The sequence below is a fragment of the Chiloscyllium plagiosum genome, unplaced genomic scaffold (assembly GCF_037043375.1).
Source record: "Chiloscyllium plagiosum isolate Xiang-an unplaced genomic scaffold, Cpla_swu_hap1 HiC_scaffold_12, whole genome shotgun sequence".
In the NCBI taxonomy this organism is placed as follows: domain Eukaryota; kingdom Metazoa; phylum Chordata; class Chondrichthyes; order Orectolobiformes; family Hemiscylliidae; genus Chiloscyllium; species Chiloscyllium plagiosum.
In genome coordinates this window covers 75,394,136-75,420,005 of record NW_028270150.1, presented here as the reverse complement: position 1 = coordinate 75,420,005, position 25,870 = coordinate 75,394,136, and the positions used below count along the sequence as shown (strand labels likewise).

The 25,870-nt window shown below is 37.6% G+C and overlaps 1 protein-coding gene across 4 annotated transcripts in view; it reads left to right on the top strand.

The window, feature by feature from the left end:
• qtrt2 (queuine tRNA-ribosyltransferase accessory subunit 2) overlaps positions 1-19,538 on the top strand; it is a 29,008-nt gene extending 9,470 nt beyond the window's left edge. For 2 of the 4 annotated variants that reach the window (XM_043700635.2, XM_087992939.1), the window contains exons 4-10: positions 390-466; positions 1,115-1,324; positions 7,638-7,837; positions 8,559-8,710; positions 11,924-12,034; positions 15,511-15,610; positions 17,876-19,538. In XM_043700635.2, coding sequence (XP_043556570.2) covers positions 390-466; positions 1,115-1,324; positions 7,638-7,837; positions 8,559-8,710; positions 11,924-12,034; positions 15,511-15,610; positions 17,876-18,113 — 1,088 coding nt within the window. In that variant the 3' untranslated portion in view covers positions 18,114-19,538. The remainder of the gene's footprint in view (positions 1-389; positions 467-1,114; positions 1,325-7,637; positions 7,838-8,558; positions 8,711-11,923; positions 12,035-15,510; positions 15,611-17,875) is intronic. The other 2 variants (XM_043700636.2, XM_087992940.1) reach the window with 2 other exon arrangements.
• Positions 19,539-25,870: the final 6,332 nt, after the last annotated feature.

Genomic DNA, 25,870 nt, shown 5'->3' with positions numbered 1-25,870 from the left:
CACTGCCATCTTCCTTTGTGCCAGGTGTGACTTCAGCCAATGGCAAGTTTTGCCCCAATTTCCATCGACTCCAGTTTTCTCTTTGATGCCATCTTGATCAAATGCTTCCTTGATGAAATGTGTAGTCACTCTCCCTTCTCCTCTTCAGTGTTTTGTCCATGTTTATCCTCTTTATCCCTCTAGGTTTTACCCCTTTTCAAATTATAATTCAAACTTATACTAGCATGAAGTAAAACTTTGTGATTTAAGTCAATTTTGGGCATCACTCATGCCACACTACCATTTCCAACATCCATGATATTTCTATTTGGCTTCAGGTTTTTTGGATTTCATTTGTTTGATCAATTTTTAGGAGATTGTGTATTTTATTTTATTCTATTTTATGACAGGTATGCCAGAGTCAATTCTGTACTGTTCTTTGCATGACCCAGCTAGTCCATGCCCATCAGGATACAACACAAACAAAGTAAGTTGTTACAAATGTGTTACAGAATTTAGAAGCTAATTTGGATAATCATTTAGCCTTGCTTTTATTTAATTTATTTTCTTGGCTGTCAGCAGAGCTGCTCATTTTTGCTATAGGTAGATATGATTTGAGAACGAAGTGATGTTGCCAACATTATAGAATGTAGTTCTGATTCTCTTTGCCCATGTTCAAAATCTGTACTTTTTTTTCATTTATTGAAGAATCAGAACAATTGAATTTCTAGGCTCATAGGCTGGTTCTGCACTTGATGTTTACTTCAATGCTCAGTGGCTGTGAGAACACTGTTGGTTATAAGATTAATATCAACATTTCTGTTGAAAAATTCTCATTCCTAAGGAACAGTACCTAAGCATTGATCATGGCATCAAGAAGAAAGTAGAACTTTGAGGCAAGGTGGGGTGGGCCACTATAGGAAGCGAGTGGGCACCATTTAGTTTCAAGTAAGACATGATCAAAATGAGAGATTTAAAAAGTTGAGGTTTGCAATTGTAACTGAAAAGTAACTAATTTATGTGAAAACACTTACTAGTGCAATAAAATCTGTATGAATAGAAATTCATTTATTTTTGTTTTTTGGGTCCATTGTGAGCTAATGCCTGTTTTGTTTCTTTTGTTCAAACTGAAAAGACTGTATCGGTTTGGGGTGGAGGTGGACGAATTGAAATAACTTTGTCAAAGTTTATGGCAATGCAACAAGCCTTCAAACCTGACTGGTACCAAAGTATGGCAGATGGAGAGCCTCTTCCTCCAGGAGCATCAAGGAAAAGGGTAAAAAAATCAGTGGATCGTACTCTTGGCTTCTTGGATGGTTGCCTCAAAGAGCATCAGAATTCAGAGGTAAAGAGATGTTACAGCAGGAAGATTCATAATGCTTCTCGTCTCTAAGAGAGGTCTCCTCTGCTTTACATGTCACAAAATCATAAATGATTTCCTAAGTCTTGCAAATAATGAACTAGAAATTCTCTTCTCATTGTAGAATTGAGAGTGTAGTTGTGACAATATTGTAATAATTTCTGATTCATCTTTTCAAGAAAGACAGTTTTTAAATGGAGAAATCTTGTATAATGTGTTCTTGCCAGTCACTTGCATTCCATGAGGAAAGGCACTGTGCATACTCAGAATTTCTGAGTACTTCAGACCTCATTAAAAGTAGCTTGAGCATTGCATTCAATGTTATTTGATATCCCAATAGAAGGATTTGGAGAATCATCTCTCTAAAACCCACAAAGCCCAAAGATCTGGGTGGCCTGATGATATTAGCACCAGGCTTCTTTAATATTTTCCCACCTTGGCAAGCAGGAAATCTAGCATCAAGCAAGAAAACAGCCATCTCTTTTGCGAGTTGACCTTGGAAAATAGTGGAGATCAGGCTTCATTGCAGGGTTCAGGTAATTTTCTGCAAGATGCTTGAGGTCAGGACATCTTGTTGTGGTTGGTGACTAGGTTGGGCTGTCACTAATCTCTGGAGTCAGGAGAGACCAGTCAATAGAAGGGATTTCAGTTGCTTCCTTACAGGGCCAGCGGAAACATTCCTGCACCAGAGTCCTTGGAATCTTCGTCAGTAACTGATGAATATAAATTATACTCCCAGTTTAATCAAGACTGCGTGGTTTAGCATGTCATTGGACTGTTCTGTATCTTCCCAACTAGGACAAGGAAGCCTCACAACCCAGCACTGTTAGACTAATGACAGGTCCGTACACATTGAGTAGTTTTTCATTTTTTAGACCAATACATCTGTCTGGTTAAAGTAATTTTCTTGAGACTGTTTGCTGCTGCTTCTAGTTTGTGGGAGAATCAATTCTGACGTTTGAAGTGTGTGAGATGTGAACAAATACCACGTGGTGTTGCTATCTGCATAATGTTATAAAAGCAACTTCACTAATATATTTATTAAGCTGTTCTGTGTGTATGAAAAAAATATATACCCATTGAGAAGAACATAATTTATTGAAAATTGAACTCAGAATAACCTTTTTTTCTAAGCATGAGGTAAATTAATGTAGGAACCCACGTTTTGACATTTGGATAGGAGTTATACAACTGGCAATGCAAATTTGTTATGACCTAGATAATTAGCTTTCTTTTAAATTTCCAATTTTTGGCATAAAACCAATCAAATACAGGATATTGGTTCTAGGCCTCCTTACATTTGGCATCCTTTATCAGTAGCAAGCTGGGCAATAAATGGTGACTTAGCCAGCAAAGCCCTCATCACATAAATTAATAAATGTTTTAAAAAACAAACACTTTTGGCCAGATGTTTTACCTGCAAGTTACCTTCTTTTTGCCCAAAAAATTAGCTTTCCTAGCCTAGTTTGGAAGAACATTTCCAAACATAACCATGCCATTTTCCTATTTCCCCACGTCACGTTGAAGATGTTTATGTGACACACAAGGTAAATTTGAAAGGGATTAATATTTGAAAAAACTGAGATTTTTTTGAGGTTGCTCCCGCTGTGTTAGACCAGACTTTTAAAGCTGGTCACACCAATACAGTACACAATATGAGTAATGGGATTGTGGTAATTTTGTTGGACTAGTAATTCTGTTTTGGGAGCATGAGTTCAAATCCCACAGTGGCAGGTGGTGAAATTTGAATACAATAAAAATAAAATCTAGGATAAAAAGCTAACATAGTGGAAACCATGTGACAACTGTTTACTGTTACGAAAGCTCATCTGGTTCATTGATGCCCAGTCTGGCCTAAAAGTGAATCTGAATCCACAGCAATGTGGTTGACTCTTAACTACCCTCTGGGCAAGTAGGTTGGGCATTAAATGCTGACTGAGGCAATGATGCCCATATCCCATGAATGAATTTAAGAGAAAAACAATTATAATTGTTTTCTAAACCAGATGGATTTAGAATATATCATATTACTCAAGACAGTACAACCCTATACCATATACAAAACCAGACTGAGTACTTAATTGAGATTGCTATCAGCATACTTTTAAATTTTAAAAATAGACTTGCAGGGCTACATGTTAGAGCAAAAGAATGAGTGTGATTTGATTGCCTGACCAGGTGTCCCTATAAACTCCATGAGCCAAGTGGCAACTTATTGCGAAAACATTGTTGTTATAAACTATTACTGAGCAAAACTATTATGTCTTAAACCATCAATGGGCACTTCTTAAGTAGAAATACAACAAAATACCAAAAGCTTAATTCTGACAGATTTGGCATTAAGTTTGTCTTCACTGGACCCAAAATAGATTTGAGGATGGAAGATCAAGAAATATTGAAAATGATTAGGAAAGAAAAAATGTAATATTTCAGACATTGGATCCTTTTATGAGAATGTAAATATCCATTAAAACTATTGGCAGCAAAACAGGTCAGTTCTAGAGGAACTGGAAATGTATTTATGCAGCATTATTGAAGTTAGAAACCAGACAGGAACAAATTAACCTTCAGACTTTGAGCTTCTCACAGCACACCAAGAAATTTTCTATCAGTGAACAGAATTTAGCAAAGGTGTGTTATCTTGGTGCTTTCACTAAAATGTTTGGTGGCAAAGGCAGGAGGACAAAAAGTGATTTTCTCCAAAAATGATAATTTGGATGTAGAGTGCCAGTGTTTTAGCTCAAGTCAGATTTGAAAGTTCAATATGACAGTTGCAGTCCAAATGCAGCTAGGAAGCAACTGGAATTTTTTGGTGTCACTTCGAGAATAAAGAGGGCAATGTCAAACACACAAGATGTTTACCCCTGACTGATTTATGTTGGCAGTGAAAAAAATTGTACCATCCCAATAATAATTATCATTGGAATTCTTGGTATAGAAGCGGCATTATGTTTTATTCTAAAAAGAACAAGCAGGTAAAATTTGTCTTCCCTGAATTGTGATGCAATTCCTAGACCATCAACTTATGTGGTTGTGAAGATTTCCCAGTAATAAAAATCTTTTTTGCTGAGGTAAACAAGGAAAGAACTAAAAATATTGATTTTTTTTTAATGACTTGATTGGCAAAGCGCCTTAAACATTTGGCAGAGGAAAAGGGCTGCAAATTAACAAGAACCGTGACTGAAAATTTGGGTTTAGATGTAAATTTTTGGGAAGTTAATTTAATGTGGAGAGAAATGTGAAGAAATATAACAAAAAGATTTCCAGACAGTTAATAATGGGTTAACTGAAGACTGTGCTGGCTCTGAGGAATGAAAGGAAGACATGATGCACAGAAGATGGAGTTTAAAAAAAATTGCAGGAATTGCATCACAATTCAGGGAAGACAAATTTTACCTGCTTGTTCTTTTTAGGATGAAATGTTTTGAGAAAAGATAATAGGGCTAGACAAAGTATGGATGTATGGTGCTGCACAGCTATCGAGGGATTTAAGGGAGGGGATATTTATTATACTACAGGAGACAGATCAACCAAACTGACAGTACATTCATGAACATCCACTCGCTCCACCACCTATGCTCCGTCACATCAGTGTATACCATCAAGATGCACTGCAGAAATTCACCAAAGCTCCTCAGACAGCACCTTCCAAACACGATCACTTCCTTCTCGAAGAACAATGGCATCTGATGCATGGGAACACTACATGCTGCAAGTTCCTCTCTAAGCTGTTCATCATTCTGACTTGGGAATACATTGCTTCATTGTCACTGGGTCAAAATCCTGCAATTCCCTCCCCAATGACATTGTAGGTCAACCCACAGCACATGGACTGCTGGGATTCAAGAGGCAGCTCACCATCACCTTTTCAAGGGCAACTAGGGACAGGCAAATGATGCTGGCCCAGCCAGCAACTCCCACTTCCTGTGAATGAATAAAGTTAAACAGCTGTTTGCAAGATGTCAGGTTACTTGTTTTCAGAACTGCATCTACTCATTCAAACATTGGTTTTAAACAATTCTTCCTCATTTCAGTACACACATTTTAAAAGCTCAAAATAAAAAGACAGTCCTTGCAATGTGGATTGGGGAATGAAATTTCTGTAATAAGAAATCTAAACTCCCCTTGCATCTTTTGAGCAACCTTCTCGACTTGTCCTGTCATCTTCAAAGTTTGTCCAAACACATGCATGTCTTTTCTTCATCCTCTTGAAAATTGTGCCTTTTAGTTCATCTAGCCTCTCCTCATTCTTCCTATTTTTAAAAAAAGTATCACTTTGCCCTTAAATTTCTTTCACCACCTCTGCACATTTTAGCAGTCTGTTTTAATAAGAGAATTTTCTGCACACCGAGTGTTGAGCCTGTGGAATTCTCTACCACAGAAAGCTGTTGAGGACAAAATATTGAATCTTTCAAGAAGATGAACATATAACAAACCTTTTATTAGCCAGCACCTATGGGACCAGGAGTGTGCCGATTAATCAAATGTTCTGGTTGATCAAGAGGTCCATGTAATTTGTGTAAAAATATACTTAATACGGAAATATAATGCAGGAGCTATACTCTTTCAACATTACTGTTATACTCTACAGCATAAATCACTGAAATAGTTATGCAAATTTGCCTAAAGTAAAACTTACCAGCAAAGAACCTTCTCACTTGCACCCTCAACTGACTACTCTGATGTTGTGGAGATTGCAATAATACAGTAAATTTCTGGTATTTCAAGTACGTAACTTTTGACGGTTTATTGAGAGTGCTGGTTCATAAGGTGCCAGTTAGAACAAACTACAGGTTTCCTGTAGTTATTAACGGTTAAGGGGATCAAAGGGTGAAAGTAAGAACAGAGTATTGAGTTGGATGATCTGCCATCATATTGAAAGGCGCAGCAGCTTGAAGGGCTGAATGACCAACTCCTCCTAGTTAATATATTTCTATCCTCCTGAATTCTGTTGCTATCTTGCCATCTTTCTTTACAGCATTTGAGTGTTATAGTAACTATAAACCAGAGCATTGGGAAAAGTTGATGAACAGAGATATCTGGGAGTTCAGGCCCATTGTAGCCTGAAGATGGCTGCACAGGTGGATAGAGTGATCAAGAAGGCATATGGTATGCTTGCCTTCATCGGACGGGGTATTGAGTATAAGAGCTGGCAGGTCATGTTAAAATTGTACAAGACTTTGGTTCGGCTGCATTTAGAATACTGTGTATGATTCTGGTCGCCGCATTACCAAAAGGATGTGGACGCTTTGGAGTGGGTGCAGGGGAGGTTTGCGAGGATGTTGTCTGGTATGGAAGGTGCTTACTATGAAGAGACGTTGAGTAGGCTAGGATTATTTTCATTAGAAAAAAGCAGATTGAGGGGGGACCTGATTGAGGCCTACAAAATCATAAGGGTATAGACAGGGTGGATAGAGATAAGCCTTTTCCGAGGGTGAGGGATTTAATAACAAGGGGTCATGCATTCAAGGTGAGAGAAGAAAAGTTTAAGGAAGATACATGCGGAAAGTACTTTACACCGAGGTTGGTGGGTGCCTGGAACGCGTTGCCAGTCGAGATAGTAGAGACAGACATGGTACATTCATTTAAGATGCATCTAGACAGATGCATGAGTAAATGGGGAGCAGAGGGATACAGATCCTTCGGAATTGAGCGATAGGTTTAGACAGTGGATTTGGATCAGCACAGACTTGGAAGGCCAAAGGGCTTGTTCCTGGGCTGTAAATTTTCTTTCTTTGTTCAATTCAAGCAATTAGGGTACAACGAAAAGGAGCAGTGGTCCGAACTCTGACCCATTGGAAACACCACACTACTTCCCTCTAGCAAATGTTCAGCAGTAAACTCTCTGCTTTCTGTCATTTAATTGCTTTTTCCATCCCTATCACTATAATCATATTGACTTCAATTTTACTAGTCCATTATGTAGTACTTAGCCGAATGCCCATATACACAACAGTTGCACTTCCCTCATCGGCCCTCTAAATTACCTCATTAAAGAATACAAATCAAGTTAGTTGAACAATACACAACTTTCACAAATTTGTTCGAACTTTACTTGCTCATTCCTTTTCAAATGGGCAATTAATTTTATCTTGGATTTATGTCTCAACATTTTTTCAGTATGGACATTAGGCTCACTTTATCAGTTTGAAATATTAAATTACAGTTGTAATCACAAATTTAACTTGTAATATTTCATAGATGAGCAACATTTTGTAAAAGTTACATTGCAATAAATTAAAACAAAGTTAATATGTTTGGTGGGTGTTGGAGTTGAGTGTTTATAATTTTCTCCCAGGTGCTGAAGAACAGTGAGATTCTGGGTGTAATAGAAGGAGGAGATATTCTTGAAGAACGACTGAGGTCCGTTAGAGAAACTATAAAGAGGCCAGTTGGAGGTTTCCTTTTAGATGGTTTTCAGGCAGAGGATATGCCTGATGACCCAAAATTGAACTTAATTGCTTCAGTCACAGGAGAACTGCCTGAAGACAAACCCAGGTAAAGAAAAATGTGTAATATGCAATTATTCTGCTTTATTTGAACAGATTCCAATAAGTGCAAGTCACCAATCCTTTTATTTTAAAGCAGCTTAGGAATTTATGGCAGCAGCAAGCAGATACTGGCATCTCTGTTTTTTTCTGATAACTGGAATATAGTACATCTCATTTTGTTGTCCTGAGTTGTGTTAAAGTGAAATAACATTGGTCATTTAATGGGGCCTTTTTCCTCGTTTAACTTAAGAATTTCATTTTGAAGTTGTTTGCAAAGTTGGGCTGATGTAGGATCACATGACCTGATTTGGCCTATTCCACTCCCTTCCCCACTTCTTCACTGCTGAGCCTCGCTGAGCCTTGTTCTGCTTCCCATGTCATCCTCTTGCCGGTAACCTGGCTGTTGCTGCTCAATATCCTATTCTTTCACCAAAGTTCCCATTCCTGACACACTCATTTACTGTTTCTCTCTCCTGAGCCCTTGTTGTGAGCCACAGCTCAAATTGTGAGACAGAAGGAACAGCTTCACCTTCCAAAGGCAAATACACTGTATTATGTAATCCCATCTGATCTGAGTGTTCCTAACATTTTCTATTAGCCTTTTAGTTAGCTTTCTTGAAGGGCTATGGTTAATTCCAGAATGTGAGTATTTTGTTGCACATCTCCTGTTTAATCTAGTGATATTTATTCACATTTCTCTCTGTTGTCCTTCCCTCCCACTATATTAGGTTGATCCATGGAATTGGAAAGCCAGATGAAGTGCTGGAGTGTGTATCAAGAGGAGTGGATTTATTTGAAGGTTTCTTTCCCTATGTAATGACTGAGCAAGGAAGAGCTCTGACATTCAAATTTAAATACAAGGTGGACCCAGAAGCAGAAGGTAGAGTCTTAGAAAGTCAGTGTATTGTGTTATTATTCAGTAAATAAACAAAGGTTGGCAGGCTGTGCATAGTAATACATTCAATTTATTATTCATGGCTTGGTGTTAATGCCTACCTAAACATAGGTCAAAGTTAGGAGCAGCAAGTCTATCTGAGCAATTTGCACTATGAGCAGACTTTATTTCCTCACCACCTCCACGTCAGTAGCCCAATATGTATCCGCCACCTCTCTTTCACCACCTTGTGTGATGTTGTCTAATCAGTAACAAGAGTCTGAAAGAGAACTGAGCTGAAAATGTGTTGCTGGAAAAGCGCAGCAGGTCAGGCAGCATCCAGGGAACAGGACAATCGACGTTTTGGGCATAAGCCCTTCTTCCTGAAGAAGGGCTTATGCCCGAAACGTCGATTCTCCTGTTCCCGGGATGCTGCCTGACCTGCTGCGCTTTTCCAGCAACACATTTTCAGCTCTGATCTCCAGCATCTGCATACCTCACTTTCTCCTGAAAGAGGACTGAGCCATATACATTGTGCAAAAGGTAAGCAGACTATTAAGTAAAGGTTTGCAAACACAACAGGGCTAATTATTCAGATCATGTTGGATGTTAAAATTAAAATGTTGATTTTAAAGCGAGACAACTAATTTTTCTACATTGTAACGTTTTGATGTTTGTCAAAATGAGAGGTGTTGATGATATAATTGTCAGACACATACAGACCTCTGGTATCTTTACCTTTAATCTTGAGATTGTGGGTCATCTTGTCTGTTCTCTGATCCCGTTATTTCATTGCTCTATGTAGCAATAAATAAATACGCTTCCGCAGGTACAACATGAAAAAATCAAGCATAACTGCACTTATTTAACGACTATCAAATACTTTGGTTTCAACCATTCATATGAAGAGTTACATTGAATGGACATTGACATTTCTCATTCAGGTACACGTCATAGCTTTTCACTACCCGATCCTGAAATAGCACCTTCCAAACCCATGAGCATTTCAATTTAAAAAGATACCTAAAGCGCATATACATGGGAACACCACCATCTGCGAATTCCCCTCCAATCTACTCTCCATCATGTGGAATAATTCCACAGACAGCAGCATCCCATAAGCAAGTCACCCTTTATATACATGAGGAAAATCCATGACATTGATCCAGCTCCCTCAGAGCCAGCTGTCAGAGTGAAAGAACATCTGTCAGCCAGAACTCCCTGATTGTGGTTGGTAATCTGATCCAATCAAGGAACTCATATATTCTGAGGTCCATCTGGCTGACTTTGTTACAATCTCTATACTGGTTTGGAAATGTATTGCTGTTGCTGCAGTGTCACTGTGTCAAAATCCTCCCTAATGGCAATCTACAGCACATGGACAGCAGTGTTTCAAGAAGGCAGCTAACCGCCAGTTTCTCAAACGCAGCTAGGAATGAGCAATAAGTGCTGGCCAGCCAGCAACACTTAATGTCTCGAGAATAAATAATTTTTTAAAAACTGAGTGTTGCTGGTAATAGAATTGGATGCTTCGAAATGTTGCAGTTCAGAAATCTGTTCTTTTTTTAAAATCACAAAACTTGTATATTCGAGATATTTAATTTTGAAAATTCAGAATTTAGAAATATTAAAGACAAGTTAACTTACAAAGAGTTTTGTCTTGATGGAAATCTGCATTTCCAAGTTTGTGTGCAGATGCAACATCAAAGAGACGTGAGTTAGAGCTGATGAAATAGTTCGCAATATTGTTAACTAAATTATGTCCAAAAGAGCTGGTCAGCCCACACTCCTGTAGTACTGCATAGAAGAAGCAATTACTAGCTATGAAAAGAGGTTGAGTAGGTTAGGATTGTTTTCATTAGAAAAAAGGAGATTGAGGGGGGACCTGATTTGAGGTCTACAAAATCATGAAGGGTATAGACAGGGTGGATGGAGATGAGCTTTTTCCCAGGGTGAGGGATTCAATAACGAGAGTCACGCGTTCAAGGTGAGAAATGAAAGGTTTAAGGGGAATACACGCGGAAAGTACTTTTCACAAAGGTGCCTGGAATGCGTTACCAGCAGAGGTAGTGAAGGCAGGCACAGTTGATTCTTTTAAGGTGCGTCTGGACAGATGCATGAGTAGGTGGGGAGCAGAGGGATGCAGTTGCTTAGGAACTGGGCGATAGGTTTAGACAGTGGATCTGGATCGGGTCAGGCTTGGAGGGCCAAAGGGCCTGTTCCCGGGCAGCAAATTTTCTTTGTTTTTTGTTCTTGGTATCAGTTTTTCTTGTGACCTGGTATTGAATCAAAGCTTGGTTTTGATTAGCATCTTAGTTCAGTAGTGAAAGTTGCATATTAACATTTGTTCTGGTTTGGATTTCAATGAAAAATATGGGGGTATATTCAGGTGTTTTAATCCATTTTGCTTCGAGGCCATTGGATCTGCTGCAAGATATTTGCTTTAGTTCAGAGGTGTCAGCCACTCCTTTACGTCGTCATGTTGACTGCCTTTGTACAAAACATAACTTCAGTGTCCAATATCTCCTAGGTGGTAACCAGACCCACCCAATGTCTAATGGTATGATCTGAACCGGATCTTTGTGTTCGAAGTGCATTTGATCCTTTAATCTTTCCAAAGATGGAACTCTGGGGTGAGACATGGCTTGGTTTTTAAACTAGTTACCCTATGATAGCTAAAACATACAAAAGCATACCATATATAACAAATTTTATCTCAAACATTTTTATTTCAACAATTCGATTGGAATCTTCATAATGCAGAAAGAGAGCATTCAATCTTTCACATTCCTTCTGGTTGTGAATCAGTTAATAACTAGTCCCACTTCCCTGCTGTTTTCAAAAGACATATGCAGTGTTGGCAGATGCTTAGCTCCAGCTAACAACCTTGCATAACTGTATGTGTCAGCAATAGAAAGGACCTAATGACCTGACCTGCGTTGTTAAACAAAATTATCAACCACTTTCCGACTCACTGCTGATTTACTTCTGATTGGCACTTGTAGAGATGCTCAGTGGTTTCCAAAGTTGTTTTGCTTTAAGAAATAAAATATATATGTGGAAAATATTTGAGGTCACTAAAAAGTAATTGTAATCTGATCCTTTAAAATGAAGATCAAGAATCTCAGCATTGAATTCAGAATAAGGTATGTACTGGCTGAGAATCAGGAAACCAAGGAACTTAATATACACACCACAATGAATTCCTTTGTATCTCAGCAGAACAAAAGAATCTTGTTGGTCCCCTACATCAGGTACAAGACCAACAACTTATATCTGCTTACAACACAATGACCATTGAACAATGTGAAGGGAATCACATCTATTCAAGTAAGTTAGCAGTAACTCAAAACTTTGAACAAATTATCACAGTTTCGTGTATGCAACTATTTCTATTTTCTTCGTATTAAAAAATGCATGAACGTATTTTTCTTTTATTAACCAGCAGACAAACATTTTTAAAGAAAAACCATTTGTAATATTGTGAAATGTAATGCTGCATTTAAAGCCTGTCTAATTTATACATTCACCGGCAATGTTTTAATATATAATTTAATAATAGTCACATGTTACAACTGTAAAAAGGCCAACTAAAACTTAGATGAATAAAGCATTTTTTATTACATTCTGAAGTACTGATAAATTCATCAATCTGTGAAATAATTGCTTTGAAATATGCCATGATATCTACTACCTATTATGCAAGAAAACTATCTTGATTTCAACATTTTGCGCTCTGAGTTTTAATTTGTGTTAAAAGATATCAACTTGATTCATTTTAATGATGATCTGCTATCTGAAATTAAATCAGAATGAGGATATGCTCTGAGATTGATGGCTCGTAGGAAAATTAGGGCTACACCTATTAAGATCATAATAAATACAAAGAAACATTATGCTGCAGCAATATTTATAAACATACTGTATTTTTAAATTTGGCAACAGCACCGAATGTTTTTCCTTTTTCTGCCATCTTGTAAAATGACAAAATAGTCAATTGTTTGTTACAGCCTATTTGTTACAGCTGGTGTTTCAGTGTTGTTTATATCTTTATGTTCAGATCTCCTTCCTTCACCACCTTTTGTAATACCTTTTTCCCTCAAAGGATGGATACTTATTAAATATTAGCCCTTCCCATAATACTGTATTAATTCTAATTAACCATCATGAGCTCAATCTCTCAATATGTCAAGATACACCTAAAGCTGTCAAAGATTGTCCTACAGTCCTAATATTTGCACAAGTCTTGCTATCGTCTGCAAATTTGTACAATGTGTTGCCAAAACCTTCATTCAAATCATTAATAAGTTTGCCTTCCTACCACATCCTACCTTCACAGTCAGACTCTGTCTTCATCAAATTTGGCATGGTGGTTCAGTTGTTAGCATTGCTGCCTCTCAGCACCATGGAAGCGAGTTTGATTCTACTCTTGGGTGACTATCTGTCACTATTTGCCTATTTTCCCCGTTTTTGCGTGAGTTTCCTCTTCGTGCTCTGGTTTCCTTCCACAGTCTAAGGATGTACAAGTTAGGTGGATTAGCCATGGACACTTTGTGGGAAATTTACCAGGGATATGCAGGCTAAGTGGATTAGCCATGAGAAATGCAGGATTACAGGGATAGGGTATGGGGGTGTGGTTATGGGTGGGATGCTCTTCGGAGGCATGGTATGGACTCGATGGGCCAAGTAGTCTGCTTCCACATTGTAGAGATTCTATCATTCACCTATCAACCATGCATACCCACCTTCCAAAGTAGGTTAGTACTTTGCCAGTAGTAATGGAAACCCTAGTTTTCTGGCTGCAACTAAATCAAGGACTGTGATCTGGAGCAGCACCTAATTTAATGTCCTGATTGAGAGAAGCTACCTTAGCAAAAACCAGAGCTAGCCCTTCAAACTCCTTATCCTGAGTGGTGAATTGAAGCAGTTTGACTGAGTCAGTGAGGAAAACCTGATTTTCTATTTGCATAGAACTAAGTTAAGTGCTAAGTTAATACTAAAATATGATATTCAGAAAGGAGCAGAACCATCTCTCTACAAAAAGTTGGCAGTAATGAATATTTTTGTACCTTTTATGTTATCAGTTAACCACTTTAGGTATTCAAGTTGTGTGATCTGCATTTGTAATATTCTTTGTAGTATGCTATTTTGTTATAATGCTATTTTGTGCTCTTTGCATCATGAGAATTCTATTTTTGGTAATCTGTGACAAAGCATATAGTAGAATATGCATTTTGGGAATATATGGTTTTTATATTATTTTTGTGAATGGTGCAATTTATTCACGTGATTGTGTGGATATATTTTGACATGCTCAGTCTGTTCATTTAACATGATTGGTTAGTGAGCTGAACAATGGAAAAAAATGAAGTGTGATTTCCGGGGAATAAAGGTAGCTAATTATAAAAATGGTGTTTACACGCTGCTCAAAATATAAAACCTCCTTTGAGGCCGTGGGTTAAGGCTTGGGTCAGAGTATATCCAACCTCTCTGCTTCATTTTTTTGTTTGTACTTTTTTGCTGGAGTCTAGCCCTTCCCATATTCGCACAAGATGCCATACAATCATAATACCATGAATTTGGTTTGTAGAGTGCAGCACCATCTCATAAACTACAGACTATTTTCACTTCATCTTTGTTGGTGGGTGAAAAGAGCTAGTCAGGAAAAAGTCCTATTAAAAAAAATCATCTGAATCTGAAATATGAAGATTATTTGCAAATCATCACAACTAAATTAACTAACTGCTTACCGAAAGGCTCTGCTCTCGTTTTAACATTGAGGAAACTGACCTTCTCATTGTTCTGTTTGCTTTCTTGGACATCTCTAAAGTACAGCCACAATGTTTAATTTAACTCTTCAGTTATGTTGTCTATGTTCAGCTTGTACACTGTTGAATTTTGTTGTGCATTGCTAATTGCCCCAGAGAGTGGTGGTGAGCTGCTGCCTTGACCTGGTGTAGCCTACCTACAGTAGATGCACTGACATTACTGAGGGGAAGGGAGTTCCAAAGTTTTGACACTGCAGCAGTAAAGGATCAGTGTGTAGCTCCAAGTCAGGATAGTGAAGACTTGGAGAGGTTTTTGCAAGTGGTGGTGTTCCTATCTGTCTGCTGTTATTATCCTTTTCAGGTGATAGAGGTCATCAATTTGGGCACTGTTGTCAAAGGAACATTGTTCCGTTGCCTACAATACATCTTACAGATGGTACCTACAACTTCCACACTGCTTTGTTGGTGGTGGGTGTGAAATACCAATTTAACTGGCTGCACTTCCTGGATGATGTCAAGCTTTCTGAGTATTATTGGAGCCACACTCATCCAAGCAAGTGGAGCAAATGTCTTCACACTGCTGTGATGTATATTGGAGTTGGTGGACAGACTTAAGGAAGTCAGATGAATTACTTCTTCTCAAAAACACTGTGTGAAGATTCATTTTTAATAACTTATCAAAGATTTGTACCTAAGATGGCGACATTATAAAACTTTTCATTCTACTCCTGTATTTCTGTACTTGAGTACACGTGACAATAAAGGAGACTCTATTTTATTCTAGAATCTGAAATATTCTATTCTACGTCGTTCTTGCAAATGCTGCAATGATTGCTAAACTGAAATTTACAGTTTACAGATACACCAACACAACAGAATCAAATGTCTTGGAATGATGCAATAACTAGGGAAGGCTTTCTTTTAATGTGAAATTTCACCACTGGTCATCTTGTTTACAAGAGCTGAGAACAATCAGGGCACATTGTACAACATAAGATAAAGCTAAAGTTCTAACAAGTGCTTTCAATTATATTTCAGTGCTGGACCGAAGTGGCTGTGGGGACAACGAGATAAGTAATAAGGCTTCAGACAAAGGGGGCAAGACAGTTCCTTTTACGATCAATTTGAAAAGTGAACAGTAAGTGTTCTTCAATTTTTAATGAACTATTTATTGTATTTAATATGTGCAGAGTGTTCAGTAAAGTCTATCTTAAAAGTATTGTTTTTCTATATGGTTTAGACCCTTCAGTCCAACTCGTCAATGCCGACCAGAACCCTAACTTTTTCCCAGCATTAGGCCTGTATCCCACTAAACCCTTCTTATTCGTATACCCATCCAGATGCCTTTTAAATGTCTTAGTTGTACCAGCCCCTACAAGTTCCTCTTGCCGCACATTCTATACGTGCATCACCCACTGTGTAAAAAAGTTTTCCCAAGTCCCTTTTTAAATTTTTCTCCTCTCACCTTAAACCTATGCCCTCTAGTTCTGGACTCATCCACCCCAGGGAAAAGACCTTGTCTATTTACCCAATCCATGACCCTCATGATTTTATAAACCTCTACAAAGTCACCCCTCAGTCAGATTAGATTAGATTAGATTACATTACAATGTGGAAACAGGCCCTTCGGCCCAACGAATCCACACCGACCCGCCGAAGAGCAACCAACCCATACCCATACATTTACCCCTTACCTAACACTATGGGCAGTTTAGCATGGCCAATTCACCTTACCTGCACATCTTTGGACTGTGGGAGGAAACCGGAGCACCCGGAGGAAACCCACGCAGACACGGGGAGAACGTGCAAACTCCACACAGTCAGTCGCCTGAGGCGGGAATTGAACCCGTGTCTCTGGCGCTGAGAGGCAGCAGTGCTAACCACTATGCCACCGTGCCGCCCAGTCCCTGATGCTCCAAGGAAAACAGCCCCAGAATATTCAGCTTCTCCCTGTAGCTCAAACCCTCCAACCTTGGCAACATTGACTAAATGGAAATGCATTGCAGAAAATACTGATGTAATTCCCCTTCTGAGGGCTCCTCTAGTCCAGTATCCAATCAGTGTCAGCTCTGTGCAGTAACCAAATATCTTGACACACCTTTTTGGCACTGGAGGTTTACTTTCACAGTGCATTACAATTTTTTTTTCTGGTTTCCCAATGAGTACTTTGCTTATGTTTGTAAAATGAAAAATGTTCCATTCTCGTGATTGAAACAGATATATTGCAGGTGCATCCCTCTGCCTTATGTTGCCAGCATTGTTATTCCAGTACTTATTTCTCCTGTATTGCATACCTCCATTCACTTCTGTTTAGAATTTATTTGGGGTTTTGTCCCAAGTGCTCATTCTTCATGTGGATCCTTAGCAGCAAGCCTGTACAATCTGCCCTGCATCAAGTCTGATTGGAATGTATGGATGGAAGTAGATCATTTGGTCCTTTGAAGCTGTTCTGTCATTCACTTGATTTTAGTGTGATTGTTGCCTTGACTGAAACAGCTTGGTTTTGTAACCTGTAGTGCCTTTGCTTGACAAACAAAAGAAAATTTAGTTTTGAAATTTTCAAATGACCAAGCCTCTAGGAGGAGTGTTCCAGTTTGTCATTTGTGAGGAACCACTTCCTAACATTGCCTGTGAATGAATTGGCCCTGATTATAAGGACATGTCTCCCCAGCTCCAGCTGGAGAAAATAGATTCTCTCATTATACTATTTAATCATCTAAAAAACTTCAGTTATGTCACCCCTTAATGTTCTTAAGTCAGTGTGAGTTTATGCCCGTCATTTTGCCTTTGTAGTCTCTGAAGTGACAGGCACAGAATTTTCAGTGTACATGGTGGCACATTTATCAGAAATGAAAGCTCTACCCTCATTGTTTCTCTTCACAGCCCTCCCTATGTAATTCTCTTGTCATGCTGCTGACTGCTCAGATAGGCCAAATTAGTAATTAAACTTGGAAGCTTTATGTAATTCTCTCTCAACAGTTGCTTGCACCAACTGAACCATCTGTCCATTTTATGAGATGGGTGCCTAATAGAACTCTTAACCTGTGGAAGACAAAAATGAATCTTGAGGTCAATTACAGTAGATTATTGTTTACCAGTAGTTATGCACAGATAGAAGCCTTTTGAATTACTTAGTTTGCAAGGATATATAAATCACAAAGTGGCATTATTGGATAATAACTGACATTTTCTGCCTCTGTGAATTATTGATGGAATAGATGCTGTAAACAAGAATACAGTCAATAGAGTATAGTGCAATTCTCACAATTTTGCATTCCCTGGCTACTGTCACTCATTTTTAGTGTTTTTACTAGTACTAAAGTTTGTGGCTTATTGTGTATTATTTAAGAGAGCTAATGATTCTATGGTTGGTTTAAAGGTGTCTATTTTCCATGTTTTTCAGGTACCGTGCAGATTTCAGGCCTTTGTTAGAAGACTGTTCCTGCTACTGCTGTAAGAACCATACGCGTGCCTACCTCTATCATCTTCTCACAACAAATGAGCTACTGGCTGGAGTTCTTCTCATGATTCATAACCAGCATCACTACTTTGGTTTCTTCCAGTCCATTCGTGATGCTGTGAGAGATGACAAGATGCATCAACTTAAGGAACTCATTATAAAACAGAAGTTACAACAGTGACATATTTAATATATGATTAACAAGGGAGGAAATGGGTGTCCAATGTATAAGGATTTCAAAGCAGACAGACATTACAATGAGTTATTTGGATTTAGTGTCAGTCGGTTATTTTGACATTTGATGATACTAATTGTAAACTGAATACTCAGCCTCCCCATCTCCTCCATGTTATGTATCTTTCACATTACATTAATGTATAACAGTTAAAATTGCGCACACCATTTGAAAGCCATGCTTTGACTCATTAATTCTTTGACTGATGTGTGCAGATTATTTTTAAGCAAATGTTTTACATTAAATGTATTTGAGTACAAAAAGGCTAGTAACATGTTTGACTTGGCAGAAAACCTGTCTGATGTGATTGTCTGTAATTAAATGATTACTCCAACAAATTTGTTGAAATGGCATATTTGCCTTTTTTTCACCTTTTTAGGTTTGAGCATTTGTCTAATTGTGATAAAATATGGTCAAGATGTCTTGAAATTATTTGACAAAACTTCATTCTTTCAATGAATTCCTACACACACTGTTTTAGAGTTTACATTTTGTTGGTTGAATATACAATGTATGCACCAACAAGCATTTTTTAATTCTTTATAGACACTGATGTATAATTCTTGGGGCAGGAAGCATTGTTGGAGGTTGGAATAATTAAATTTGCAGCCATTGGTTCTGAGAAATTAAGGGCAGGGTCTGCCCATGTGTCATCAAGTGAGCTGTGAGGATCAAGTCATTCTGTCCTAAACAGGCAAACATTGCTTTTATGAAGCAAACCAGAATTCAATGCCAGTTAGAGGCTCCCCATTATTAATTCCACTAGCTTTACACATATTGAATCAGGACATGAACAATCTAACCAGTGATTTTTTAAAGTGGTTGCTGAAGGTTACTCAAAAAAAAAAGTTGCCACTTTTTTTTCCCAATTACAATTTCATAAAACTGAAAGGAATCCGTGCCCTCTGCCTGGTTCACACAACTATTGTGACTCTGCTGGTCAGAATACCTGCCACTGTTTCCCCTTTTGGTAAGAAATTAGGTAGGAGTTCTGTGTGAATGTATCAAGTCTTTCTTTTAGTGTCTTGGTTTAGTAAATTTTGTATAAATAATATTCCACAGAACTTAGTAAAGTGTGTTATTTCTGCAAACTATCAATGTACCAGTTTAAATCAATTACATTTCAATCTTCGATAATTATTTTAAAAATTAAGTTTGTATGAAGCAAAAGGAACCCATTTTATTTATGAGACAAAATTGTTTGCTAGTATGTTAGACTGTATTTGTGTAAATTTCTTTGCAATTTAAAAGCATTTCTCAATTTGAAAGCTGTAGCGCTGCATTTTTATTAAAGCAAATGTTTTGTCTATTCTGAAGTTCTTCACTATTATAAACTTGTGTTATTTCTAATAAAAAATGACTGAACTATGATATTGCTTACAGAGTGAGTCTGTAATGTTTATTGTGGAGCTATGTTTCACCAAGTCTGTCCATTTGAGATTGCAACTTTGATATTGCCAATGGAATAATAGCTTACAAAGGTGTATTTTTGATATTGTCAGTTGAAGTTTCTGTAAGTTGGCATCTGCTTCTGAACTACTGTCTCCCATCTCCAGGAAGAGATCTGGCTACCAAGTCTAGGCCTTTTAGAAAAAATATCAACACATTAATTGTGATGTGCACGTCTTAAGACTTATCATTTAATTTTCCAATTGAATACTTTTGCTATCAATTTTTGTGATATTGACCATCTACTGTCTAGCCCAAAGGATCTTTCCTAATACTGATCCTGGCCAGTTGTAATTTCTCAAAGAAACCGTCACTGAAATACAATTGATTTACGATTACGTTGTTGGTCTTTGAGCTTGCAAACAATTGGCTGTCATGTTCCCTACAATACAACAGTAACCACACTTCCAAAGTACTTCATTAACTGCAAAATGCTTTAAGATGTCTTGAAAGGTGTCATATCTTTTTTACTTATGGAGAAAACTATAAAGCATTGGAATAAAACCATTTCCAATAATAACTATATTGACAGAGAAATTACATTCAACTGAAGGAGAGCTAGATGGCAGTGTTATACAACATAGAATTCTCTTTTGAGTTTAATAGCATCATGATGCAGTATTTTATGTCATGAGTAGAAATACATTGGATAATGTTTTTATAATTTGATATCTGTCGAGATATATAAAAGACTTTAGAAAGTTTTTGTAAACAAAATATATTGATTAATGTTAATCAAATTAATGCTAAAACTGGCTATGAAAATAAAATGTAATATTAAATGGTTTTCATTGCTTGAAAAAATAGGACTACTGTCATCCACTACACTTTTTTTGGCTTTTTAATAACAGCCAGAGGCCCTCCTACCATTTAAATTCTAGGAGTGAACACTGGCAAATTTAAGTTTTATCAAGATTTGTAAACCTTAATCCTGCATTGATGTGCTGTGATGTCAGTCCTGATGAAGGATCTTTCCTGAAACGTCAACTTTTCTGATGCAGCTTGACCTGCTGTCCTTTTTCCAGCTCCACATTTGATCAACGCTGACTTCCCAGCATCTGCAGTCCTCACTATAATGTCAAGTTAGACAGTCTGTGATGTGATTCTTCAGATGTAGCAGCTACTATTCTCTATGTCTTTTTCCATGCATTTCCTCTTCTATTCGTTGCGGGGTTAGCATGAGATGTCCAATTAACTTGGTAAGAACCCTGAAAAAGCTGAGGACTTATTGGGCTACATTCTTGTAGTTGTGGCATTGGCTGAATGTACACAGTAATGTAACTGTTATAACTTATTCATTGTTCTTTCTCAATAGAGAACAATTGACCTGTGTGCATATCACAGTTATTAAAAACAATTATCAGAAATGCCACAATGAAAAAATTGCAAAGACTATCTCATATAAATGCAAAATTATTGTTAGTTTTACATTATCGTTAACCATGTTCTTCTAGAAATGAGCCAGTGTCACTGATTAACAAAATAAAATGTCTATATTCCAGCAATTATTACAATAGTGATTTTCTGTATTAATACAATGATTGTGCTTCAACTGTATCTATAGATGGTATAAAGTTGTGAAGGACTGCAACCTTTTTTCCACGCAGTTTTTTCCATGCTTACTTAATACTTCTGTTTTATCGTTATAACGTTTCTGGATGATTTGTGCCATTTCACCATTAGTTTCATAATGATTGACCATCAAATTCATGATCATTCTATGTTGTGACCACTAGTATGGTTGAGTGGGAGCTGCATGAACTTAATGAAATGAGAGGAAGACACCAAATCGGTGAAGAAATATGAAACAAATTGGGTCAGAGGTTACAATCTAAAATTGTTAAACTCAAGTTGAGTCCGAATGCCACACAGTGTCCAGTCAACATGGTTTCTGTGCATCATTGGAATAGTAAAACAGCATATTTAACTGCATTCTATTTTAGATTTAATAAAATATTAATCTGATAAAATATGTATTACATTGGAATTTGAATTCACTGGCTTTGCATTCTCTATGAAATAATTTTGAATTGCTTTAAATGTTTTATTCATAGTAAGCAGGTCCCTGCTAATATCATTCATAGCAAGTGAAATGTCGCTGTATAAATTAAAACATGTAACTGAATATTGCATAAAGGAGTAAATCGTATATTAGTAGGAAGCTTCCCTGGGGAACTTGATGAATCACTGTGCATCACAAGTGGCAAACTGGCCAATGGAAATTTTTGAATGGCATTTGGCACCATTCCAATAGTTTATTCAGTGAGACCACTGTGGGTGAGGTAGCTTGAATTTGACCAGGCCTGTGACCTGTGTTGATCAAAGTCAGAAACCAATAGGGCTGAGTTGCTCCTGAGCTCTTGTGGCACAGCAGTAGTGGTCTTATCTTTGACCAGAAGGCTTAGGTTCAAACATATCTGCTATTCATGTTTTTTTTTAATTTGTTGGTTTGGTTTCTCTCATTTTGCCAAGTTTGTGCAGTTCCCATTCAACCAAACTTCTTCAGGAAGGGCTTATGCCCAAAATGTCAATTCTCCTGCTCCTCGGATGCTGCCTGGCCTGCTGCGCTTTTCCAGCACCACACTTTTCAACTCTGGTCTCCAGCATCTGCAGTCCTCACTTTCTCCTAGAGAGTATCTAGAGTTGAGTTGCTGCATTCACACATGCCTACCTACTGATATGACACTTTTTTTTCGCCATTGGTTTAATCAGAATCACTGGTTCAGGCACATGGTGACAATTTTGGCATTGGTGGGACTTTAACCCTCCCTTATGCATTTCACACCTTGCAGTGCTCGGCCCTTTTGCGCATAAAAGCAAACTGTTCAGGCATATTATGAACCCCACCTTAGGGCAGGAGGGACTTGAATCCAGACCATCCAACCCAGAGGTGGGGAGACCACAAATTGTTGGAATTACAACCAACATAACATGGTTACACTGAATGGGGTATAAACCTGGATTGGGAGTCCCCAAAAAGTTTCAAATTCGATGTCATAACCATTTGTTATCACAGCTACATATCGATTTTTATGCTCAATTCCTGGTGGGATTTGAACTTTGAACCTAGAGATTCCAAGGCAAGAATTTTACCACTAAATCCCAGCCGACTAATATCCACTCTTTCTATACTACTTATAAATAGATCTCTGAATTAGATTGTTTGGTATTATTAAGCCGGAAATACTATTAAGTACTATTAAGGAGGGTACTTCTGTAAATAAAAGCAGCATGGTGAAATAGTTGTAAGAGTGAGCAAATCTGCATTGGTGGAGTCCAATTCCCATGCGGAGCTGGCTCAAACCATTTCAGAGGGAGCATTGGTGTAGTGAGCTGGAACAGGTTGACCCATGAGAGTAAAGAATTAGGGATTACAATTGCAGCTTGCCACAGTCAGGACTGATTTCCCAAGAAACTGAATTGAGATTTAATGGAAATCAAGAAAGTATGAACAAAGGTCGATAAAAGTAGCAAGAAGGGTGAGAAACTCTGCAAAGTTGCTATGGAAACAGCAAAACAAAAGTTGTTATATTGGTGCGAAGCATGGTTAGAGAAGACCTTTGTCAATGGGAATGATTTTGCTTTCACATTTCCACCTATATTAGACACGCTCTTTACATTCATTCCTACTTTCTTTTGCCTTGCATTGTCATCATCACTTTTCAATTAATTTTCAATTACTCTCTCCACATGATCACAGACCCCTTTTGTTCTTTCCTTTTCCTATGCTTTTTTATGTTTCAGTTCTTGATTAAAACCAGTTGCATCGCTGCCTCTTTCCAGCTCCGATGAAAGGTCTTTGACCTAAAACAGTAAGAATAATTATCTTTCAATTATACCTTTTAAAGAAACCACTCTAGGTTCTCCACAAAACATGAAATGAATCCATTTTGACAGTCATAGAATCATAGAGATGCACAGCATGGAAACAGACCTTTTGGTTTAACCCGTCCATGCCGACCAAATAACATTGAATATAAAGTACCTTAATATCAATACTAAATTAAAAAAAATAGATATTGAAGGTGATAGGAAAGGTCCAGGAATGGGAATGTGAGCAATTTGAGATTCTAATTTTGTCTGTAATCATTCAAGAAAAACAAAAATCACAAAATACAAAATTGTCCCAGAAAACTTCCATTAGAGAAAGTTTCTAAAAGAGCTGAACAAATATTAAAAATGGTAACATTTTAATAAATGTTTTCAACAAATTCTTTATGACTTGTTTATTACATAATGTATATTGCAGTTATCTCAAGGAGGGCTGTTAAGAATATTGTACAGGAGATGTATTGCAAAATTAATGGAAAGCGATTGAAAGACACTTTTCTGTAAAAGAAAGATGTTTGTATACCAGTAACGCAGTGTACAATGTCGATTTTATAGATAGCTGAGAAATGATCTCTCTGTGTTTGATAAGCCACCACAGCAGTGTTCATGATGACTGGGTCATTAATGAGCGACACATTGCCAAAATGACTGTTTTGGTGGCCTCCAAAGGCAAGGATGAAGAATGAATAATCTCAATGGTTTATGTACAACAATCTAATTGTCTGGAGCGACTGCAAATGTCATCTCTTTGTCAGAGCATGTAAATGGAGTTCCCACAGAACATTTTTGCAAATTTATACGTGGTGCAGGAACAGCACTGAAAAAGTCCCCATTCTTTGTATTTCGAACAGTTCAGCCTTATATTCTTCAGATATTCCAGAAGTTTACCCTCAAGAGCACTCCCATAAATGAATTAAATGTATCATACCTACAACACATTTTTCAGACCAAACTATAAGAAATATGTGAAGGGGAAAAACAATATATACATATACATGCTGTAAAAAGTTTATCAGCAGAAAAAAATCATTATACTTTATTAAATAGTTTCCTGAATCCAAAGTACAAATTTTGAGGTGTTTTGGAGGAAACTTTAGATAAATCAGATCATAGCTGGAGTGATTGGAATTGGTCATTCTCAATGTATTTAGGTTTGCTATTCCCAAATACCTGATTCAGGGAGCATCCTGCAACTCAGGGGAAAAAAAATCTTCCCACTTAGGAGAATTTGTTATGAAGTGAATGTTGAATTCTTTCTTATTAAAAAAAAAACAACTTGCTCTTAAACTGTGCCCCAATTGTGGCAAAATGCCTCACGGCACTTCATATGCACAATGTCAAACAAAATCTGACACCAATGCTCTTTTAGGAGACATTAACATGAATGGCCAGAGGTGGGTTTGTGGCGCATATTAAAGGAGGAATGTAGGAGAGAGACTTAGAGAGGGAATTCTAAAGCAGCAAACACATTTTTAATCATTTCCTTCTTCCAGACAGCAAGATTGCAAACAGCTGCCTACCACTCATTTTTGATTAGCAGATCAATCATACTGGGTTGTTTTCTCCTGGGCAATATGTCTGGTATATCAGACAGCCTGATTATTTGCAAACTGATTAATCAGCATGTCTGTACTTATCATATCAGGCACCTCGATTAATTGCAGTTTCACTTGAGTGTAAATGTTGGGAATTGATATTTGATGGAAATGGTTACTATCCTGTTAGTCCAAAACCCTTCATAAGAAATAACTTGAGACAGAATTGATGAATTGCTTTAACTTCTTTTCAGGGGTAACTACTCGAGTCAAGATTAAACTGTGATGTTTCAAAGCCAAGCTACAAATTTGTGTTACTTTACAATTTTTTTAATATTCTAAAGTGGTACTGCTCTCAAGCAAAAACAGGAACTGCTGGAGAAACTCAGCAGGTCTGGCAGCATCTGTGAAGAAAGAAACAGAATTAACATCCAAGTCCAGTATGACATCTTCAGAACTTACAATCTAAGTTTCCTTCACATACTTGCCTTTCTGGAATGTGTGACGTTTTTGGCATTGATGAAATGTATTTTCCAGGAATCTTGCTAAGGTCAAGTTCCCAGGACAATCCTGGCAGGGTTTCCTTGCAAATGTCAGGCTAATATGGAATTGGCATCAGATTGTAAGGTACATTCCATATGCACCTAACATCTCCTATGCAATGTATATATGTTATGTAGTGAGGGCAATGATTGTTGTCTTAATTTGTTGTTTGGCTAAGTAGATTTGTTGTTCAAGCCCAGTCTGGTGATATCACTATGAAAGGTGCTTGGCAGATAGTTCTCCCTGACTGTGTGACATTTGATCAGTAGCAATTTAAGCTTGTTTAATGCCTTAAGGTGCTTCAAAGGAGTATTACCAGACAAAATTCACCAGTGAATTTCAAAA